This window comes from Mirounga leonina, unplaced genomic scaffold, assembly GCF_011800145.1.
Source record: "Mirounga leonina isolate KUSES-001 unplaced genomic scaffold, KU_Mleo_1.0 Mir_153, whole genome shotgun sequence".
Taxonomy (NCBI): Eukaryota; Metazoa; Chordata; class Mammalia; order Carnivora; family Phocidae; genus Mirounga; species Mirounga leonina.
The window spans coordinates 41259050-41284134 of record NW_023270387.1 but is presented as its reverse complement, the minus strand read 5'-3'; the positions used below and the strand labels follow the sequence as shown (position 1 = coordinate 41284134).

Sequence of the window (25085 nt, the reverse complement as noted above, 5' to 3'; positions counted from 1 at the left end):
TCCTGCCTGTCATCTGAGGCCAGGGCTCTTTTTAAAAAAAAAAATTTATTGTTATGTTAATCACCATACATCATTAGTTTTTGATGTAGTGTTCCATGATTCATTGTTTGTGTGTAACACCCAGTGCTCCACACAATATGTGCCCTCCTTAATACCCATCAACTGGGCTAACCCATCCCCCCATCCCCCTCTCTTACAAAAACCCCCAGTTTGTTTCTCAGAGTCCATAGTCTCTCATGGTTTGTCTCCCCCTCCGATTCCCCCCCCCTTCATTTTTCCCCTCCTGCTATCATTTTTTTTCTTAACATATATTGCATTATGTTTCAGAGGTACAGATCTGTGATTCAACAGTCTTGCACAATTCACAGCACTCACCATAGCACATACCCTCCCCAGTGTCTATCACCCAGCCACCCCATCCCTCCCCACCCCCCACTCCAGCAACACTCAGTTTGTTTCCTGAGATTAAGAATTCCTCATATCAGTGAGGTCATATATCTTTCTCTGATTGACTTATTTCGCTCAGCATAACACCCTCCAGTTCCGTCCACATCATTGCAAATGGCAAGATCTCATTCCTTTTGATGGCTGCATAATATTCCATTGTATATATATACCACCTCTTCTTTATCCATTCATCTGTCGATGGACATCTTGGCTCTATCCACAGTTTGGCTATTGTGGACACTGCTGCTATAAACATCGGGGTGCATGTACCCCTTCGGATCCCTACATTTGTATCTTTGGGGTAAATACCCAGTAGTGCAATTGCTGGGTCATATGGTAGCTCTATTTTCAACTTTTTGAAGAACCTCCATACTGTTTTCCAGAGTGGCTGCACCAGCCTGCATTCCCACCAACAGTGTAGGAGGGTTCCCCTTTCTCCGCATCCCCGCCAACATCTGTCGTTTCCTGACTTGTTAATTTTAGCCATTCTGACCAGTGTGAGATGGTATCTCATTGAGGTTTTGATTTGGATTTCCCTGATGCCAAGCGATGTTGAGCACTTTTTCATGTGTCTTTTGAGGCCAGGGCTCTTGATGAGGGTATAAAACAAGTTCCTCCTGATATTTAGTTGATTCTCGTTTCAGTTCTGCACTGACTAGTGTACACCATTGTTACTCAAACACATTGATAATATACAAGTCCTAGGATATGCCAACATATACCATGTCTGCTTGATTATGTTATAAATTATGTGATAAACCAAACCAAATTCAGATTTGTCACACTTTAATAATTTTCAGATCATAATTGCAGTACACCAACATCTTGCTTGTCTAGAATACATACCTCTTGCAAATCTGGCTATCCAGAATGTGACTGAGAACAGAGATGGAAGCAAAAACAGCTCTAAAATAACCCAAAATAAATGCATAAATCTGTATACTAATACTCATTAAACTCTTTCAAGGCCTATTCACTTTTATATTCTGTCATCAATCTGAACAAAGCTATCTAGTTTCTAAGACGTTGTGGATTAAAAGCAGAGTATTAGAGACTGACACATGGATTCCTTTTAGTGATACTAAAAGCAATAAAAATATTAACCAAAGGAGCAGATAAACAAAAACTAAACTTAGGAAAGGTGGCCCTAGGAAGTCAAAAAATATTTACATAAAATACCACTATGTAGTAATTTATCATGGTAGCCCATTAATTATATAAAAAAGGGTAAATGGTATTTGGTTATACACTTTGGAAAGGCAGACAAGGTGCTTAAATATCGAATTCCTCAACTATATGGTTCTTGGCCACCTAGAACCTTTCATTTCCAATCAATTGATAAATAATTTTAAACTGTGCTAATACGCAGTTTGAGTATGTACTCCTTAATTTCAGTTATCAGAAATACAATAAAGACAACTTTCCAGAAGTATCCTGAGTGAAGATTACGTGAATTATAAAACAACAGTAAAATTTTAAACTAGTGAACGTATGGTGATAGTGTTATAGTTAGATTTGAACTTTTTTCTGCTTCATTGTGATAAAACTCAGGGTGCCATATGGTTGTATTTTCTTCTGCAATCATTTTTATGATTACATGAATCCTGTAATGTGAATATTTAATGTTTGTATTTAGTACCTGCTTTTTTTTCTCCCCCAGAAAACAGATAAATACAGCAGCTACCCAGTATACCATACGATTTATGAGACGTTTGAATTAGTAGAGAATTTTTATGATCCAACATTTAAAAAACAGCTTTCTGTGGCTCAGTTACGAGGAGCACTGGTTTATGAGCTTGCAGACTCTGAAATCATTCCGTTCAATATTGAAGACTATGCAAAAGCTTTGAAAAACTATGCAACAAGTATCTACAATTTATCTAAGAAACATGACCAACAATTGAGAGACCACGGAGTATCATTTGGTAAGAATGGCTGGGTATTTTATAATCTTTAAGTTGGAGCTTTAAGATACTGTCTCCTTTTGTCACCAGTGCACTCTTTGATCCCAGTATACCTGCATCACTTAATTCCGACTTCTGGAAAAAAAACTAAACACTTTTAAAGAACGTAATTTCATCTGATATTTGTAGGATGAATCCATCTTGCTAAGTTTGTGCTATAAACATTGGGTTTGTAAATATTTTCCCTGTGTTGCTGCCTTTAAAAATATTTTTACTGTTAAAAGAAAAATACTAGTAAAATAAATACTACTACACAAAGATGGGAAAACAGAGAAAACCTATTCCACTACATAGGTAATTACTATTATTGCATGTATTTGTCTACATGGAGGATTTTTTTTACATGGTTTTAAGCATTCTTTCATAGCCATTTTGCAGTTACTGTTCTATACTACATACTCCCTACAAAGCAGGGATGAAATATAGTACTCAGTGGCACTGAGTACTGGGTCTAGAAGCAGTTACCCAGTTCAAATCCTGGCTCTAATATTTAAATCACTGTGTGATGTTGGGAGAGGGCCGTGGCCCCTCTCTGTGTGTCCGTTTTCTTAGGAGTGAAACAGTAAAGAATACAACATGTTTCCAAGACTGCTGTGCCTGATTCAGTTGGTTAATATATAGAAACAATGGTGCCGGACACTTAATGCTCATGAATGTTACCTACTAGTAGGGTTTTATTGTAACCATTTTCTTTTAATCTGGGAGTACATATTCTTAGTATATACCAAAATTGTCAAATTTGTATTCAGTGTCTACCATCTACAAGTTCTGTGTTATTTCCTGGGAGACATAAGGATGTGTGAAAAATAATCATTGCCCTCAAAGAGCACAGAATCTCATGTGAGGGAGAAGACCAAAGTGCCAGGGACAAGTTGTTGTAGGAGTACACAGAGAGTAAGTACAGAGTAGTCAGCAGTGGCTTTTGAATATTACTACATCCAAATTAGTCATCTTCAAAGTTATGATGAGCAGCAGGTACTAAGATCTAGATAAAATGATGCGAAGAAAATTTAGGAAATTGTGTTTACATGAGCGATTGGAGAATAATGAGGCAAATGAAATGAATAAGCAGAGCCCACAGCAAGATGGACACTCATAGTTCTTTGGCTATCCAGCATCCATTTCTTTTCCTAGATGCCCTGCTTTTCTTTTGAATTACTTTTTATCAACTGAAGTCAGGATCCTACAGGGAGAGCACAGAGTTAAAGTGGAAGGACTCTGTTGACACCGGTTAATTAGCCTAATGTATGTTAATACCCCCCATATTGTCCAACTCGCCATCTCACTGGTAACACTCCATCTGCATTAAACATTCATTATAAACGTTTCTTCTACCTAATGTGCCCTACTCCCTTCCCAGTCAAAATCCGTCATTTACTGCCAGGCAACAACAGACCCTCAGAAAATGTTTTAATGAAGGAATGATGGATGGGATGGATCATAATCTGCACTCCCAGTCTCCATTTCTTTACTTCCTTCTACCAATCCACTGAACTGTCTTCCTACTCTACTGAAATTGCTTATGCCGAAGTTATCATTCACCTATTACTAAATATCAGGGATACATTTCATTTCTTACCCATCTAGACTCTTGTGGTTCATTGGAAACCTAAAATTCCTTCAATACTTTTCTTTAGCTTCGATAATACCTATTATTAGATTATTTGGTACATGGTTTTTAAAACAGCAATACTAATTAGAGCTTAAAGCATATTTAGGACAAAAAAAAAAAAAGGCCTTATCCTGTGTCTGGAATAGTAAGCGCTCTATCTGTAAAATGTATCCCCTGCTTCACAGGATTAAGGAAGGAAGGAATCAATTTCTGTTAATGTTCGGTTTAGAAAAGATGCAAAATGATTAATAGGTGGTTGTAATAAAAAATATACTGAGAACCTTCTCACTTCCCTTAGAATTTTTGTAAACTAGAAAAGCTTGACCAGACAAAACCCGATCCTATTTGTGTCCACATATGTCAGCTTGTCACAGGTGGCCTTTAAACAAGACCTTAAATGCACTCTTTACAAAGAGGGATTAATATTGTTTGTCTATAATAATTGCAGGAACATAACTCATCTAGAGCTGTATCTAGCATATAGATGTTGTACCAATAAATATGTATTGAAGGAGTACATACATAAATGATGCATTTCTGGTAAATTAGGAGTTAAAAGAATTATGTCCTAGACTCTTGGAAGTTATTTCCTGAAGAACTAATTTAATCATTTTCTATTTTATATACTGTTTCTTTGTTACAAATTTTCTGATAATTTCCATGGATCTGCAGGAAGGCTCAACATTGTTTCAGTATCTATTCACTCATATCAGCCTGGAATGGGGTGGGCAGGGAAGTAAACATGTGAAATAAGCTCCTCTTACTGACTTTCCACTTTTGCATTTTTAAAAGATTCTTTATTTTCTGCTGTGAAGAACTTCTCAGATGCTGCTTCAGATTTTCATAGAAGACTTACACAAGTTGATCTTAATAAGTAAGTTTCAAATGTAAAGCTCCCCATCATTTTGAAAAGTGATTTAATTACTAGAATGAATTGTGTACACTTTGTAAGCATTCAACTCTACATCAATGCTCTACGGTCTGTAAACCAGCAGCATCAGCATTACCTAGTTAGAAAGAGTATCAAATGCCATCCAAGACCTACTAAATTAGAATTCCGTGCTTTTTAACAAGACTCTCCAGAATGGTTTGTATTCACATTGAAGTTTGAGAAGCATTATTCTATGGTAGACTAAAAACTCATTCCAAGACAAGGGCCAAGGAGGACAGCCGGTAATTCACAATTCCATGGTTTAAGTGCATTTGTAGTATGAATTTCACTACAGTCCCAATACTTCCCTGACCAAGTGCAGAAGTTTTTTTTTTTGCATTTCATTTAACCGCTTGCCACTTTTAGATTGAAATATAATGAAAAAGTTGTATTTAAAGCATTATCTAACAAGCATAAATTGTTCCACACTGTAGTCCAGGTCACATTTATTTGTTCAGATCCAATTAGAATAAGCTTTTTCACCACCCATATTGGCAACAAGATGTATCCTTCATTTTGAGGGGCTTCTCTCTCTCCCTCGGGTTGTAGGAAAGCCCAGAGAACCTGTGTAGCACCCCAAAGAGCTGGCAGATTCCAAATATGAAAGGGGATTCCCTGCCCATGATGTGCAACTACCCCCTCCCCAACTCTTCTTGCAGACTGTTGCGACTTCCCTTCATTTGTTGTTGTTCAGCCTTTACTCAGTGGCATTAACTTGATAGTACACCCAATCTGCCTCTGCAGGAGGCCAGGCTCTCCTCCTAGAAAGAATTAAAAATGTCTTTCTGTTCTTTCTATGGTCTTGACAAAAGAACCATTTCCAATAGGTCTCTCTCATTATGAATATTAGAAAGATGCCTCCATTGTTATATGTAGTTTACATATAAAGCATTACTGTTAATCTGCATTTTCTTAAAAATCTGTTGATTTTAGAAGTTTATTTTTCCATGCTTTATCCTGTATTATTTAAAAATACACAAAAACTAATGATGTAATGTATGGTGATTAACATAATAAAATTAAAAAAAATAAAATAGAGCTCCATGGTAACTATAACTCTTATTTTTGAAGTCCCATTGCAGTGAGAATCATGAATGACCAACTGATGCTCCTGGAGAGAGCATTCATCGATCCCCTTGGTTTACCAGGGAGGCCGTTCTATAGGTAAGGAAGCAACACCTTTCACTAAAGGACATTAAATACTTCACTGTGACCAAAACCAGCATGTCCAAAGTCTGTTTTAAACTGCTCTCATCAGGTGAACCGAAGATGAGTATATATGCTATGGGGAATATGGGTAAGATTATGTATAGTAGTGAAGTTGTAGTATCAGAAAAGTTAACTTCGTGTTTATTGCTTTGCTGCAAATGTAAATGATAAATGTAGTTGAAAACTCTAAGAAAATCTAAAAGCTATAGACTCTTAAAGGGAATCCTAGAGCTCATGTAGTTCAAAGTTCTACATTAATCTTTTTTATAGCATTTGAGGTAAGTAGCTATTTAGCCTCTGAATCTTCCAGCGATAGGAAGCTTACTACCTTATGAGGAAGTCTATTTCATTTTAAGAAATGTCTATGTTAACAGAAGTTTTCTTCATAAAGATCGTTTTCCCTGTAATTTCCTCCCTCTGACCCTGTTCAGCTCTCCAAAATCATATAGGGTAAATCTAGATCTATTTCCATAGAACATTTTAGGTTTTTGAAGATGGCTGCCACGTTCTGCTGAAGCAATATCCTCTTTTTGTATCTGTACCTCTATGTTGTTTTCTTTCGCTATCTTGACTGTGTGCTTGCACAGTCTCCAGTTTTTTAAGCTACCTCTTAAGCTGCAGTTCCTTGGTGAAAATTTGAGAGGCTGTTTATCATCAGATGACATGTACCAGAGACAGTTCTGTACGTTAGCTTTAAGTATTAGTGACTAGTATTAACGTTTAATTATAAGCACAGGCGTTTAGAGTCCAGCTCTGGCTCATACTAAGTAACCTGGGCAAAATACTTACCTAAACCTCAGTAAATGGCTGCTATTTTTAAAAATAATACAAATATAATTATTTATTGATACAAGTAAAATAGCCATCAGTTAAGTATTTACATGTCAAATAAAAAGTTGAAAGTAAATCTACATATTAGATTTATAATACAGGCAAGAGAGGGTTATCTCTTGCCTTTATTAGTCTATTCATAAGCAAAACCTCTTTTTCTCAAAATGAATGCAGACTCTTATAGAAGCTTGTAGGATAAAAAGGGGCCATGCTCCTTCAGCATTCCCTTCTATAACCCACACCCAGTCATTTGCTATTCTATTTAAAGAAAATCAATGTTTCATATACACGTGTATATATCTATATATTTATTCATCTATAGCTACATAAATGGGACCATATATTTTGCATCTTGCTTTTTTTTCATAACAATTTATCTTTTTTGTTATTTTAATCACTATACATCATTAGTTTTTGATGTAGCACTCCATGATTCATTGTTTGTGTGTAACACCCAGTGCTCCATGCAGTACGTGCCCTCTTAATACCCATCACCAGGCTAACCCATCCCCCCACTCCCCTCCCCTCTAGAACCCTCAGTTTGTTTCTCAGAGTCCATAGTCTCTCATGGTTTGTCTCCCCATTCATTTTCCCCTTCCTGCTATCTTCTTTTTTAACATAATGTATTATTTGTTTCAGAGGTACAGGTCTGTGATTCAACAGTCTTACACAATTCACAGAGCTCACCATAGCACATACCCTCCCCAATGTCTATCACCCAGCCACCCCATCCCTCACACCCCCCACCACTCCAGCAACCCTCAGTTTGTTTCCTGAGATTAAGAATTCCTCATATCAGTGAGGTCATATGATACATGTCTTTCTCTCATTGACTTATTTCACTCAGCATAATACCTTCCAGTTCCATCCACGTCATTGCAAATGGCAAGATCTCATTCCTTCTGATGGCTGCATAATATTCCATTGTATCCATATACCACATCTTTATCCATTCATCTGTTGATGGACATCTTGGCTCTTTCCATAGTTTGGCTATTGTGGACATTGCTGCTATAAACATTGAGGTGCACGTACCCCTTTGGATCCCTACATTTGTATCTTTGGGGTAAAAACCCAGTAGTGCAATTGCTGGGTCATATGGTAGCTCTATTTTTAACTTTTTGAGGAACCTCCATACTGTTTTCCAGAGTGGCTGCACCAGCTTGCATTCCCACCAACAGTGTAGGAGGGTTCCCCTTTCTCCGCATCCCCGCCAACATCTGTCGTTTCCTGACTTGCATAACAATTTATCTTAAGAGATCTTCCCATGTCAGTATATACAGTTTTAGCTCTTCTTATCTGGTGTATAGTGTTCCACTGTTTGGCATGCATGTATAATTTTTAAACTCTTTGTTGACTTTTTAATTCAATTTGCTTTTTCCCTCATTTACTTTTAGTAAAAATACTGCCTGTGTCCTTTTGAACTTTTGTTTTAATATCTATATAATCAGTATGTGGATTTCAGGGTCAAAGAGTTAAATGCATTCTAAATGTAAGTAACTGCCAAAAAGACTGCAGTATATTTTAAAAATATATTTGGAATTATTAACTGAATATTAAGGCTATATTCTAAAGCTAGGGCAGTACAAAATGGCAATGTCTGAAGATCCTGAACTCCACTCCTCCCATGGACACACTTCAAAGCTGAAACTACATATGGAACAATTTCCTCTGAAAAAGAAAGACCTGAAGAACTGAACAACTGAAAGATGAACAACTCCTTCATATCAAAGAAGAAAAAGGCCATACCAAGAACTAATCATGCCATACACCCATCTCTAGGGACACAACCCACAATGAGGAGGGAATTTACAAACCCAGAATTTCTCCCTTGAGGAGTGAAGGGTTCATACCTCAAACAGGGTACAACCAGCTTTTAAGACTTGCACCTGAGTGATGAGCCTCCAAAACATCTGGCTATGGAAGCCAACAGTGCTCACATTCAAGAGACCCAAAGGGCTACAGTGAACAAACAGCTCCTAAAGGGCTTGCATGGACTCATTTGCCACAGGGTCCAGTGCAGAAGCAGCCCTCTGAAAAGCAGACTTCATGTGAAAGATTCATTTGCTAATCTTAATGCATCACCTGGAGGAGGCTGGTGGGTGCCATCTTTGTGTTCTTCCTCTCCTGAGCTCCAGAGCACCAGTATCTCCTGGAAGGCAGCTTTTTTTACCTGTGTCTTTTTTTTTTTTTTAAAGATTTTATTTATTTATTTGAGAGAGAGAGAGAATGAGATAGAGAGAGAGCATGAGAGGGGGGAGGGTTGGGAGGGTCAGAGGGAGAAGCAGACTCCCCGACGAGCAGGGAGCCTGATGCGGGACTCGATCCTGGGACTCCAGGATCATGACCTGAGCCAAAGGCAGTCGCTTAACCACCTGAGCCACCCAGGCGCCCCTACCTGTGTCTTGTACTTAAGTGTTTACAGCTGCTGCCCAGGGATGCCCTTTGTGGGGCTTGCATTCCTGAGTGCCATGAGACTGTACCAAGGTACTGTACAGATAGCAGGCTGAGTTTTTTCTAAGAACAACACCTATTTGGTTGTACAGGAGCTTTAGCCTAAGGAGAAAGCTTCTGGTCTGGCATACATCTAGGATGGAAAGAGTCTTTTACACTCCCCCCGCCCCCCGGCCCTGCCCCAGTTTGATGGCATATCCCAAAAAAGGAGGTTGTACCTTTGTCGGGCACCCTGATTTATTTTTTTTAAGATTTTATTTATTTGAGAGAGAGAGAATGAGAGACAGAGAGCATGAGAGGGGGGAGGGTCAGAGGGAGAAGCAGGCTCCCTGCCGAGCAGGGAGCCCGATGCGGGACTCGATCCAGGGACTCCAGGATCATGACCTAAGCCGAAGGCAGTCGCTTAACCAACTGAGCCACCCAGGTGCCCCGGGCACCCTGATTTTTGCAGCTGCTGCCAGGGCACACCTGTACATTGCCTGGCTCCTCACAGGTCCCGTAAGACTGGAACCAATGGAGAAAAAGGTCTTAAACAGGCAACAGACCCAAGCAGCTCAGTCTTCCAGCGAAAGAGGTCTATAAGTTTATCATCACAGCTGCAGCCTGAGGGGCAGGCTTCTACTTAAACATACATAAGGATTAACTGTAAACCTTACCAGGGACATTGGAGGGCAGGCGCTATCTTTTGTGCTCTCACTCTGCCTGGCAGACTGAAACACCTATCCTCTTCTTTTTGTAAAAGAGCCTATTTACTTACCCTGGAGCTTCAACCTGCTCTAGGGCAGGCCTCAGATCTGGCACTCTTCTAGAGACCTATGGAAATGCTCTCAAACCATGTAAGGTGGGGCAATACCATCTTTGTGTTCTTCCTTATTACAGCTTGCTGGTATATTCCAGTAAGCAACTTATCTAATCAACTGGAGCCCCAATTTTTACTACTGTGTCTAAGGGACACCTCCCTATCACCTGGCTCCCACAAGATGATACATATTTGCATACTGTGGAAGCCAAACCCTCAACTATCAGGAGCTAGTAAAAACAGGCTGCTGGGACAATCACAAAATTTGAGAAACAAACGAGATACAGCAAGGTTAAATGAAAAGGTTCCTCTACTTCAACACTGGGAGAGGTAGCTGTTTCATCTGATGCATATAGAAACCAACACATAGCTTAAAAAAAAAAATGAATTAACAGGAATATATTCCAATGAAAGTAGGTAAAACCTCAGAAAAATAGTTTGTGAAACAGAGATAATCTACCTGATAAAGAATTAAAAATATGGCCATAAAGATGCTAACTAAATTTGGAAGAATGGATGAACACAGTGAGAAACTGAAAAAAGAGAAAAGTACCAAATAGAAGTCACAGAACTGAAGGATACAACAACTGAACTGAAAAATACACTAGGGGGGTTTACAGCAAACGAGATGAAGCAGAAGAGAGGATCGCTGAACTCAAAGACAGGGCACTGGAGTTCACGCTAACAGAACAAGGAAAAACAAAAAAGAAAACAAAAAACCAAAAAGCTTAAGGGACTTCTAGAAAACATCATTCCCAGTGTAGGGAGAGAAGGGGGCTAAAAACTTCCCTAATCTGGAGAAAGAAACATCCAGATCCAGGGAACCAAAAGAGATCCACACCAAAACACATTATCATTAAAATGTCAAGGACAAGGAATCTTAAAAGCAGCAAGAGAAGAACTACTTGTTATGTACAGAAGAACCCCCATAAGATATCTAGCAGATTTTTCAGAAGAAACTTTGCAGACCAGAAAGGACTGGCATTCTGCAACATTATCATTCAGAACTGAAGGGAAAAGAGTATTCCAGACAAAAGCTAAAGGGATTCATCACCACTAAACTGGTCTTATAAGAAATGATAAAGGAAGTTCTTTAAAAGCTGCAAAGAAAAGGTGCTAATTAGTAACAAGAAAACAGTGAAAATTTTACTGATAAACATTATAGTAAAGGTAATGTATTAAATAGTATGAAGGTTGAGGCAAGAGTTGCAATAAGGGATGCACAAAATTAAGAGGAAGTAAAATGTGACATTGAAAACAAAACTTGGTGATGGGGTGGATAAGAGTAAGTAGGGAGAGCTTTAGAATGCCTTCAAAGTTAAACGTAATATTCATGAAAGTCCGCTTTAAATCAATAGATTGTTATATGTAAGGCTCACGGTAACCACAAACCAAAAGCCACATAGGTATACCTCTGATATACTGCACGGTAGGTCACAGGTATCTTCAATGAAGCAAGTCAAAGGAAATTCCTGATTTCCTAGTATATATAAAAGATAGGTTTATAATATACTGTAAAGTGTGCAGAGCATTTCTAAAAAAATGGACTTACCTTAATTTATTGCTAAAAAATGCTAACCATCAGCTAGCTGCAGCTGCTAGCTTTCAGCTAGCTGCAATCTTTTTGCTGGTTGAGGGTCTTGCCTTGACGTTGATGGCTGCTGACTGATTATGTAGAGTGGCTGTGGCAATCTGTTCATGATAAAAAATTGTCAGTAAAGTGGGTTTAGAGCAAGGCCATATAAGACCTACCACCACATACCCTAATACTCATGGTGAGATATACTGAAAACTTTTCCTCTAAGATTAGGAACAAGACAAGAATGCCTACTCTTGCTACTTTTATTCACCATAGTCTTAGAAGTTCTAGCTGCAGCAGACAGGAAAAAGAAATAAAAGGCACTCAAATTGGTAAGGAAGAAATAAAACTGTCACTATTTGCAGATGACACGGTAATACATACAGAAAACCTAAACACACCAAAAAATGAGAACCAATGAATTCAATACAAACCCAATGCACAGAAATCTATTACATTTCTATATACTATTAGCAAAGTAGCAGAAAAAGAAATTAAGCAAACTCCTTTACAATTGATTCAAAAAGTATAAAATACCTGTGTGTAAATTTAACCAAAGAGGTGAAAGATCTGTACTCTGAAAAGTATTAGATATTTCTAAAACGGAACATAATAAAAACAAATGCAATCCCAATCAAAATATCAACAGCATTTTCCACAAAATCAGAATAAATACTCCTCAAATTTGTACCACAACAAAAAACATCCCAGATAGCCAAAGCAATTCTTGTGAAAGAACAGAGCTGGAGGGTATATACAATCCCAGATTTCAAGATCTACTACAAAGCTATAGTAATCAGTATGATACAGGCAGAAAAACTGACACACAGATTAATGGAATGGAATAGAGAACTCAGAAATAAATCCATGCTTATATGATTAATAATGTACAAAAAAGGAGGCAAGACTGTGCAATGGAGTCTCTTCAATAAACGGTGCTGGGAAAATAGGACAGGAACATGAAATGAACCACGTACATCAAACAAAAATCAACTCAAAATGGATTAAATGCCTAAATAAATGTGAGAGCTAGAACCATAAAACTCCAAAAACAAAAAACCCAACAACCTAGGCAGCAATCTCTAATACACTGGCCTTGGCAATGTTTTTCCATATAGGCCTCCTTGGGCAGGGGAAACAAAAGCAAAAAGGAACTATTGGGAGTATCAAACTAAAAAGCTTTTGTGCAGCAGAGGAAACCAACAAAATGACAAGCAACCTACTGAATGGGAGAAGATATTTGCAAATGATCTATCCAATGAGGGGTTCATATCTGAAATACATAATTGATACAACTCAACAAAAAGCTCCCAATAATCGATTAATGGGCAGAGAACCCGAATATGTATCTTTCCAAAGAGTACACATGGCCAAGAAACATGAAAAATGTGGTCCCCATCACTAATCATTAGGGAAATGCAAATCAAAACTGAGGTATCACCTCACAACTGTCAGAACAGTTGGCATCAAAAAGACAAGTGCTGGCAACAATGTGGGACGATGTGGAAAAAAGGTACCCTCGTCCATGTTGGTGGGAATGCAAATTGGTGCGGCCACTAGAGAAAACATTATGGAGGTTCCTCAAAAAATTTAAATTGGGGCGCCTGGGTGGCTCAGTCGTTGGGCGTCTGCCTTTGGCTCAGGTCATGATCCCAGGGTCCTAGGATCGAGCCCCGCATAGGGCTCCCCGCTCCGCGGGAAGCCTGCTTCTCCCTCTCCCACTCCCCCTGCTTGTGTTCCCTCTCTCTCTGTCTGTCAAATAAATGACTAAAATCTTTAAAAAAAAAAAATTAAAGGGGCGCCTGGGTGGCTCAGTTGGTTAAGCAACTGCCTTTGGCTCAGGTCATGATCCTGGAGTCCCTGGATCGAGTCCCGCATCAGGCTCCCTGCTTGGCAGGTAGTCTGCTTCGCGCTCTGACCCTATCCCCTCTCATGTGTTCTTTCTCTCTCTCCCAAATAAATAAAATCTTAAAAAAAAAAAATTTAAAAATTGAAATACTACATGATCCAGTAATTCCATTACTGGCTATTTACCCAAAAAACCCTGAAAACATTAAATGTATATATACTTACCTAAGTACAAATATATGTGTCCTTATTTTACCGGTGTTATTTATAACAGCCAACATAGGGATGCAAACCAAGTGTCCATTGACAGATGAAATAAAGATGTGGTATATATACAATGGAATATTAACCTAAAAAAGGATGAAATCTTGCCATCTGCAACACGGATGCACCCAACTAGAGGGTATTATGCTAAGTGAAATAAGTCAGAGAAAGACAAATACCATACTATTTCACTTCAAAACAAATGAACCAAGAAAAAAATTGGTGGTTGATAGAAGGGAAGGAAGGTGGCAGGCGTATGGGCAAAATAGGGGATTAAGTGGTACAGATTTGCAGTTATAAATAAGCCATGGGGATGAAAAGTACACCACAGCGAATATAGTCAATAATAGTATAACTTTGGTGACAGATGGTGACTACACTTACTTCGGCGAGCATTTAATGTATGTAACTGTCAAATTACTACTATACACCCGAAACTAGTAACACTGTATTACCAAATGTATTCCAATAAAATAGTTTGAAATACTACACAAGAATAACTGGATTGTAGTTGGAAAAATGGTGTCAAAAGACCTGCTTGATGCAGGTTTGCCACAAACCTTCAATTAAAAAAACAAAACCAAAAATGTAGCTTTCAAGCACAATGAAGTAAGCCTGTATTAGATACAAGAAATACAAAATTTAAGCATACTGTACCAACAAACCACAAATGGTGAGAGCAAGAAAATAAGGAACAGGAGAAGTACAAAACAGCAAGAAAACAACTGACAAAATATCAATATGTACGTATATACGGATTATTTTAAATGTAAATGGAATAAATGCTTCAATGAAAAGACAAAGTGGCTGAATGAATAAAAAAACAAGACCTATCTATATCATGCCTAGAAGAGACTCACTTCAAATGTAAAGACCCACACAGACTAAATCTGAAGGCATGGAAAAAGATATAGAATGCAAATGGAAGCCGAAGAAAGCAGGGATAGCTATGCTAGTATCAGACAAAATACTTCAAATGAAGACTGCAGTAAGAGACAAAGAAAGAAATTACACAATAATAACAGGGTCAAACAAGAGGATATAACATTTCTAAGTATTTATGTACCCATCATAAAAGCACCTAAACATATAAATTATTAAGAGACCGACAGAGAAACAGCAGTTCAATAGGAGGAATAGGCTAGCTTCCAAACAAAAAAATCACGTATTAGACCATATGAAATGAAAAGATATATACAGAAAATTCCATCCAATAGCAAAACACTCATTCTTGCAAGTGCACGTGGAATATTCTCCAGGAGAGGTCATATGTTATGCCAAAAAAAACAAGTCTTAATGAATTTAAGAAGAATGAAACATCCAGCATCTTTTTTCTTTTGACCACAGTGGTAGGAAACTAGAAATCAATTACAAGAAAAGTGGAATATTCACAAATAGGTGGAAACTAACATTCTACTAAACAGCTAATAGGTCAATGAAATCAAAAGACAAAAAAATACCTTGAGAAAAATGAAAATGGAAATACAACATGGCAAAATTTATGAGATGCATAAAAGCAGTTCTAAGATTGATGGTCACCAGCAATGAATACCCTACATCTCAGAAAAAAGTAAAACTCTCAAGCAACCTAACATCACCCCTCAAGGAAGTAGAACGACAAATAAAGCCCAAAGTTAGTAGAAGGAAGGCAATTACAAAGAGGAAATCAAGGAAATAGAAACTAAAAAGCCAACAGAAAAGCTCAATAAGATGAGCTGATTGTTTGAAAAGATGAAATTTATAAACCATACACTGGATTCACCAAGAAGAGAACGGGCTCAAATAAATAGAGGAGACATTACAACTAATACCATGGAAATAAATAAGAGACTAGTATCAACAATCATATGCCTACAAATTGGACAACCTAGAAGATAGAGACAAACTTCTAGGAACATATAACCTTCCAGAACTGAATCATGAAGAAAGGAACGTGGAAACAAAATTTGAATAGAACAGTTATTAGTGAGAAAATTGAATCAGTAATCGTAAACCTCCCAACAAACAAAAGTCCAGGACCAGATGGCTTCACCAATGAATTCTATGAAACACTGAAAAAATAATCAGTATCAATCCTTTTCAAATTCTTCCAAAAAAGAGAAGAGGGAACACTTCTAAACTCATTTTAAAAGGCCAGCATTACCTTGCTAGGAAAATCAAACAAGGATGCCAAAAGAAAATTACCAGCCAATATGATGAACATAAAAGCAAAAATCCTCTATAAAACTTAAGAAACCGAATTCAGCAACTTATTAAAAAGATCACGGTACCAAAATGGGATTTATTTCAGGGATACAAAGATGGCTCAATATCCACAAATCAATGTTATATACCACATTAACAAAATGAAGGATAAAAGTCTTTAATAGATGCAGAAAAAGCATTTGACAAAATTCAACATCCATTTTTATTAAAACTCAACAAAGTCAGTAGAAGAAATGTAACTCAACATAATAAAGGGCCAATAAGACAAACCTACAGATAATATCATATTTAATGGTAAAAGGCTGAAAGCTTTTCCTCTAAGATAGGAACAAGACCAGGATGCTTATTCTTGCTGTTTCTTTTCAACACAGTATGGGTAGTCATAGCCAGAGCAATTAGGCAAGAAAAAGGCATCCATATTGGAAGGAAGTAAAACCATTATTATTTGCAGATGACATTATATATAGATAAACCTAAGGAATCCACCAAAAAACTGTTAGAATGAACAAATTCAGTGTAAGGTGAAGACACAAAATCAATATACAGAAATCTACTAATGGCCTATCAAGAAGAAGAATAAAGAAAATAATTCCATTTACAGTTGCATCAAAAAGAATAAAATACCTAAGAATTTAACCAAGGTGAAAGACCACAGGACTATTAGATGCCAGTTCATGGATTCAAACCAGGTTTGTATAATCCTTGTATCTATCTATATTTTTACTATACTCTGCTTTTACAATTCTCCAGTAAAGGACAAGTATACTAATGAATAGCTACAAACTTTATTTGTAATAACTCATGTATAGGTCAGAATATCAGTGTTTATAAACAGTTCAGCACATATACTGGCTTTAATGAGGAAGATTCATTTAAGGCCATATTAAAATTTAAAAGCCAAGAGCAATAAATCCTGATGTACTGGGGCACCTGGGTGGCTCAGTTGGCTAAGCATCTGCCTTCCTTTCAGGCCATGATCCAGGGGTCCTGGGAGAGCCCATGTCAGGGACAGGAGCCCTCAGCAGGGAGCCTGCTTCTCCTTCTCCCTCTCCCTCTGTCCTTCCCCCTGCTTTGCTCTCTTGCTCTGTCAAATAAAAAAACCTAAAAAAATAATAAATCCTGATGTACTTTGGATAATTTAAATGATTTGCATTATACATTTCTACTTAATCATTAATACTTACATAGTTTCACATTGTCTCAGAGACAGATTTACATCCTGAAGAAGCTGCAGGATTTGACTCTTGGGCTTAATTCCTGATAATAGTGTTGAATAAAATACGTACGTCCCTTTCTGGAAGGCAGAATTCCAATTTTTGGAAAGAGAAGTAGTTTGATTTCTCCAGGTACTTATAAAATAGGGAATCAAATGCAAAACTTTTCTTCTAGATCAGAAATTAAATGTGACGGCAGGCAATTCATATATAACAGCTTTATCTTTGTGGAATGAACTTCATTATCCTCATCTATATTTTGGGAATACAACCTTATTTATTGATTTTTTAAAGAGTATTGGGAACAAGTGTTATTCTTATTGAATCTCTAAAAAAGGCAACACACTTCTCTCAGTAAATATATCCATAAAGCATACTTGTTACCACTGTTTGGGTATCTGCTGGCAATCAGACAACTGATGTACACAGCTTACAAGAACACACTTTCTTCCATTTGTATGGGTTTGGCAACAGGATTTATGAGACTAAGTCTTAGTGAATGCGTAGTCAGATTTCTTTGCTTAAAATTATACTGTTACATTAAGTATCTTAAACCAATTATAGGTCTTCATTTTGGAATTAAAAAAAGTGAATGCCAGGAGGAGACAGTATTCTTAAGATGGGGTCTAACAAAAGGGAATGAATTCGAGAAGCGTATAAAATGTAATGTTATGTATACTCTTTAGCTCAACCTGCCATCTGTTGTCTTCTGTTAGGCACATCATCTTCGCTCCAAGTAGCCACAACAAATATGCTGGAGAATCATTTCCTGGGATCTACGATGCTATGTTTGATATTGAAAATAAAGAAGACCCTCGTTCAGCCTGGACAGAAGTAAAAAAACACATTTCTATTGCAGCCTTTACAATTCAAGCAGCAGCAGGGACTCTGACAGAAGTATTATAGTAAGGTCTCAGCCAAGTGGCTAACCATTTAAAGTGTTACTGAAAGTCTGAGGATAAAATTCTTCCTTGTATTTTGATAACTTATGATGCCAGAGTATTCTATAATCTTGCTTTTCATGTCATGTTTTGATTTTAGACTTCCATCCTGTCCATCTGTAAAGAGGTGTTTTGGCTCTTTAAAAATTCTTAACTTAATCACCGAAGTGTTAAAACAAAACAAAAAACCTCCAGTCATGGGGCAGAAACACAAAGTATCTGAAAATTCCCTTAAGTAAAATATGGCAAGGAACCTGGAACTCTCAGACATTGCTGGTAGAAATGTAAAACAGTACAAACACTTTGAAAAAGAATTTGTTAGTTTCTTACACAGTTAAAAATATAATTGACCCTGGAACAACATGGGTCTGAACAGCACACATCCACTTATACGTGGCTTTTTTTCTCATAAATATGCATTTTCTCTTCTTGATTTTAACATTTTCTCTAGTTTTATTGTAAGAATACAGCATATAATATACAAAAATGGGTCAAACTGTTATCAGTAAGGCTGTTAAATTTTTAGGGAGTGAAGTTATATGCAGATTTTTGACTGCATGATGGGTTGGCACCCCTAACCCTCACATTGTTCAAGGGTCAACTACAGTAACCTTCGCAAGTTATTGTTTCACAAGTTATTTTGTTTTCATCATCTTTAATCAACATGATCATCAGAACAGAACAAGTGATTTTGTGGCATAACAGTGTAATCAAGGATGTTACAGAATGTGCTTGAACTATTTCTTAAAAACGCCTTCCCCTAGGAGTACTTTACCTATGAGATGTTTTATGTAAGCCACTTCGTAACCACAAAGCAAAAATATAGTAATGAAACATAAAAAATGGGGAGACTGCACAAATCACCATGGAAATCCACTTTACAAAAGTAGAAACAGGGAAAGGAAACACAGAAGATAAAAACTAGAAGGCAAACAACAATAAGATGGTAGTAGTAAGTAATTATGAATGGACTGAATTCACCAAAGGGTAGAGTGACTGGATGAAAAAAAAAAAAAAAAACCTTCACTCCACTCTGTCTAAAGGAAATTCATTTTAGCTCTAAAGACATACACAGGCTCAAAGCATAGGTACAGAAGAGGATATTCCATGCAGGTGGATACCAAAAAAAGTGGGTGTAGCCATACTTATGCCAGAAAAAATACACTTCAAGCCAAAAACATTAACAAGTGATAAAGAAGTCATTATATAATGATAAAAAAACAAAGACATCAAGAAGAGAGAATGATCATAAATATATATACCTCCAACATCAGAGCACCATGATTAAAAGAATTCTAACAGATTTAAATGGAGAAATAAACAATACATTAATAGGGGACTTTAATACTATTAGAACATAAATCATGCAGACAGAAAAGCAAAAAGGAAATATTGGAACTGAACCAAAACATATTCTAAAACAAAATGACTTAAAGGTCATATATAGAACATTTCATCCAAGAGCAGTATAGTACACATTTTTCTCATGCACATATGAATGTTTTCCAGGGCAGATCCTATGACCGGGCACAAAACAAATCTCAGCAAACTTAAGATTGAAATCATTCCAACTATCTTTTCTGACCACAATGGTTTAAATTAGAAATCAGCAAGAGGAAGCTAGGATAATCTACCAGTACATGGAAACTAAATAACACACTTCTAAACAATGAGTCAAAAAATAAAAATGGGAATAAATTATATCGAAACACATCAAATATGGTATAGAGCAAAGCAGTCAAGAGGCAAGTTAACAGTATTAAATGCATCTATTAAGAAATTACAAAGATCTCAAGCAACCTAACTGTACCTCTAAGAAGTATAAAAAGAACAAGTGTAGAGGTAGGAGAAGGAAGGAAATAAAACCAAAGCAGAAAAAAAATCTCTTTCAGAAAAAAACTATCTGTAAAACTAAAAGCTGGTTCATCAAAAAGATAAAACTGACAAAACTTTATTAGCCAGACTTAGAAAAAGACCTAAAATTAGAAATGAGAAAGACCATACAACTGGTACTACAAAAATACACAGGACTGTAAGAGACTATTATGAACTCTACGCCCAAAATTAGATAACCTAGAAGAAATGGAGAAATTTCTAGAAACAACCCACCAAGACCGAATCAAATGCAAAGAGAAAATGTGATAGACCCATAATGAGCAAGAGATTGAATCAATAATTTAAAACCTCCCAGTACAAAAAATAATCTAGGACCAGATGGCTTCATTGGCAAATTCTAATAAACACTCAAATACCAATCTTTCTCAAACTCTTCCAAAAACTTGAGGTTTACTTGAGGTGTAGGGAATACTTCCAAACTGTGCTTAACAGGCCAGCATTATCCTGGCACCAAAGCAAGATAACACAACAAAAAGGAGGTGTCTGGGTGGCTCAGTCAGTTAAGCATTCAACTCTTGATTTCAGCTCAGGTCATGATCTCAGGGCTGTGAGATCGAGCCCCGCACAGACGCTGGGCATAGAGCCTGCCTAAGATTCTCTCCCTCTCCCTCACCTTTCCCCAGCCCCTGCTCACATGCACGCTTTCCCTCTCTAAAAAACAAACAAAACACAAAAAAAGAACTATAGACCAATATCCCTGATAAACACAGATATAAAAATTCTCAACAAAATATTAGCAAACTGAATTCAAGAACACATAAAAAAGATTACACACTGGGGCTAAATGGATTTTTCCCTGGGATGCAAGGATGGTTCAACATACACAAATCAATACATGTGATACATGACATTAATGTAATGACATGATCATCTATACATTTGACAGAATGCAACATCCTTTCATGATGAAAACTTTTGGCAGACTGAGTATAGAAGTAACATACCCCAACATAATAAAGGCCATGTACGACAAACCCACAGCTAACATGATACTCAATTGACAAGAACTGAGGGGCGCCTGGGTGGCTCAGTTGGTTAAGCATTTGCCTTCGGCTCAGGTCATGATCACAGGGTCCTGGGATTGAGCCCCGCATCGAGCTCTCTGCTTGGCGGGGAGGCTGCTTCTCCCTCCCCCTGCCGCTCTGCCTACTTGTGCTCTCTCTCTGTCAAATAAATAAATAAAATCTTAAAAAAAAAAAAAAAAAAAAAAGAACTGAAAGTGTTCCCTCAACATCCAAATCAGGAAGGAAGAAGTCAAACTGTCCCATTTGCAGTTACATAATTTTGTATATGCAAAATCCCAAAGACAAAACCAAAAAACTGCTGGAACTAATCAGTGATTTCAGTAAAGCTGCAGGACAAGTGATCAATGTACAAAAATAAGTTACATTCCTATACCCTAATGATGAAATATCTGAAAAAGAAAATTATCCCATTCACAGCATCAGAAACAATCTATTTAGGAATAAATTTAATCAAGGAAGTGAAGGATCTGTACAATGAAAACTGTAAGACTTAGCTGAAAGAAATTAAAGACACAAACAAATGGAAAGACATCCTGTGTTCATGGATCAAAAGAGTTAGTATTAACAAGTCTCTACTACCTAAAGCCATCTACAGATTAAATGCAATCTCCATCAAAATATCAATGGCATTCTTTACAGAAACAGAAAAACAATCCTAAAATTTGTATGGAACCCCCAAATAGCCAAAGCAATCTTGAGGGAAAAGAACAATGCTGGAGGTATCCCACTTGCTGATTTCAAACTATACCACAAAGCTACAGTAATTAAAAACAGCATGGTGCCAACACTAAAACAGACATACAGGTCAACAGAACAGGGAGCCAAAAACTAAACCCGAGTATGTAAGTCAACTAATATTTGACAAGGGAGCAAAGAACACCCAATGGGGAAAGGACAATTCAACAGATGGGTTGGGAAAACTTACTATGGATAACAAACACAGAGCAATGAAATTAGACTCCTTTTACCACTCACAAAAATTAACTTAAAATGGATCAAAGACTTATAAACATAAGACCTGATACAATAAAACTAGAAGAAAACATGGGGAAGAAGCTCTTCAACAATGATCATAGTAATGTTTGAGATATGACCCCCAAAGCACAAACAAAAGCAAAAAAATCAACAAATGGAACATCAAAGTTAAAAGTTTTTCACACAGCAAAAGAAGTAACAAAATGAAAAAGCAAGCGGGTGCCTGGGTGGCTCAGTTGGTTAAGCGACTGCCTTAGGCTCAGGTCATGATCCTGGAGTCCCTGGATCGAGTCCCGCATCAGGCTCCCGGGCTCCCTGCTCGGCAGGGAGTCTGCTTCTCCCTCTGACCCTCCCCCCTCTCATGTGCTCTCCCTCTCATTCTCTGTCAAATAAATAAATAAAATCTTTAAAAAAAAAAAGAAAAAGCAAGCTACAGAATGGGAGAAAATATTTGCTAATTATATATCTGATAAAATGTTAATATCCAAGACATATAAAGAACTCCTACAACTGGATACAAAAAAATGAAAGAATCCAAAAAATGGGCAGAACTAAACAGACATTTTCTAAAGATGTCCATCCACATGGTCAACAGGTACATGAAAAGATGCTCAACTTCAATAATCAGCAGGAGAATGCAAATTAAAACCACAAGGAGGGATGCCTGGGTGGCTCAGTCTGCCTTCAGCTCAGGTCACAATCCTGGGATTGGGGTCCTGGGATCGAGTCCCTCATCGGGCTCCCTACTCAGTGGGGAGCCTACTTCTCCCTCTGCCTGCAGCTCCCCCTGCTTGTGCGCATGCTCTCTGACAAATAAAATCTTTAAAAACACAAAAAAACACAAGGAGACATCACCTTCTATCTATTCAAATGGCTATCAACAAAAAGACAAGTGCAGCAAGGATGTGGAGAAAAGGGAGCCCTTGTGCACTGTTGGTAGGAATATAAATTGGTTCAGCTACTATGGATAACAGTATGGAAGTTCCTTAAAAAAATTAAAGAACTATCACATGATCTAGTAATTCTACTTCTGGGTATATATCCAAAGAAAATGAAACCACTAATTCAAAATGATAAATGTGTCCCTGTGGTTCACTGCAGCACTATTTACAACAGCCAAGATATGGAAAGAACCTGTGTCCACTGACAGATGAATGGATAAAAAAATGAGGTTATGTATACACACAGACACACACACACACGGAAATATTCACTCATGAGAAAGGAGGAGATATCCTGTCATTTGTGACAACATAGATGGACTTAAGGCACATTATAGAAGTCAGATAGAGAAAGACAAGTGCTATATGCTGTCACTTATATGTGGAATTTAGAAAGGCCAAAGTTGTAGAAACAGAAAATAAAATGGTGGTTAGCAGGGTACAGAGATTGTGGGGTCAAGAACAGATGTAGTTTCAGGGTACAAATTTATAAGTAGTAGTTAATATGCCCTAGAAATATAATGCCCAGTACAATGAATAAAAACAGCAAATTGTGTTATTAAATTCATCCAACTTGCTAAGAGATTAAAACTTAATTATTCTGACTTCCAAAAATAATTACCAAATATAATAATTATGCGATAGAGGTGCTAATTATTGCTTCAATGGCAACCGTATTATGATATATAAATGTATCAACTTAACATGTTATAGACTTTAACTTTCCTTAAAAGCAGAGGCCTGTGTGGTTGGCCAATTATCAGCACAAAGAAGTCACTAAAAAGTGTTTTTGTTAAATGAAATAATTAAGCAAAGGGATGGCTACACAATACTGAAGATGTTTACCAACTTTTAGATATTAAAAATGTTAATAAAACTTGTAAATTTCATACCTACCAAACTCAGAACTTTTTGGAGAAAAACTCAAGAAAGCTAAAACTCAGCTAGTCTCAAGATTATCTGGCAAAGCATAATACATGAAAAGTAAATCACCCATGTATGCTAGAGATCTCCCTTTGGAAGAAGGGCCCTATTATTTATAACATAATTTTACATGTGGTTCTTGATTCATTAAATACTCTTAGGGTTCAGGTTTTAAAAAAGTCTTTCCTTTGTAATTTGATGGAACATCTTCCCTAACTTTTCACAAATGAGAACCCATCCAGTTTCACATAATTGAAAGAGTTGGTTTGCATAACACACCAATAATTTTAATGCTTCTTTCACCCCGTTACAGTGACGTTACTTGCCTATGTACTTAGCCTTTCAATCATCCATATCTAAGTACACAGAGATGCACAAAATTGTTCCAAAGTTCAGATGATAGTAAGGCCAACTTACATGCACAAGACTTTACAAGACAAATTCACTGCCATGAGCCTATTACTTTCATTCAGTCCTGCAGACTCCCTCCCTAATTCTCAATCGCCCACATGCCCTTTAAAGGTCCTTACCAAGTATGTTAGTGGCTCCACTGAATAAAAAACTGAAAACCTACTATCTTTCCATGATAATTTGGTCATCTGATACTAAGAAAAGACTAATAAGCAAAGGGCAGTTACAATTTTAGGTTTCGCATGGTGACTTAGATGTCTTTAGATGACTTAAACTCATGCTAAAGGGTTTAAGGACTTAGGAATCAAAGTTCCTCAATTTAAAATCTAATCTCACCATTTGCTACTTATGTGACCTGAGGCAATGTATGTAGTTTTCCTTTGCCTCTGCTTTTCTATCAGTAAAATAGAAGTAATAGTATATAATCATATAGAGGTGTTCTAAAATTAAATGAAAAGCTACTAAAAACACTTGAAGTGCTTGACAACCTCTAGGTGCCAAACTCTTGAAGAATAAAAAATTAGCTATAGGGGCGTGTGGGTGGCTCAGTTGTTAAGCATCTGCCTTCGGCTCAGGTCATGATCCCGGAGTCCTGGCATCAAGCCCCGCGTCGGG

At 37.2% G+C, this 25085-nt stretch overlaps 1 protein-coding gene across 1 annotated transcript in view; it reads left to right on the top strand.

Moving 5' to 3' along the window:
• Nucleotides 1–19838, top strand: part of NAALAD2 (N-acetylated alpha-linked acidic dipeptidase 2) — a 74689-nt gene extending 54851 nt beyond the window's left edge. Inside the window, exons 16-19 of the mRNA XM_035009405.1 lie at nt 2108–2372; nt 4816–4897; nt 6026–6118; nt 18074–19838. Of these exons, the coding sequence (XP_034865296.1) occupies nt 2108–2372; nt 4816–4897; nt 6026–6118; nt 18074–18263 (630 nt within the window). The 3' untranslated portion in view covers nt 18264–19838. The remainder of the gene's footprint in view (nt 1–2107; nt 2373–4815; nt 4898–6025; nt 6119–18073) is intronic.
• Nucleotides 19839–25085: the final 5247 nt, after the last annotated feature.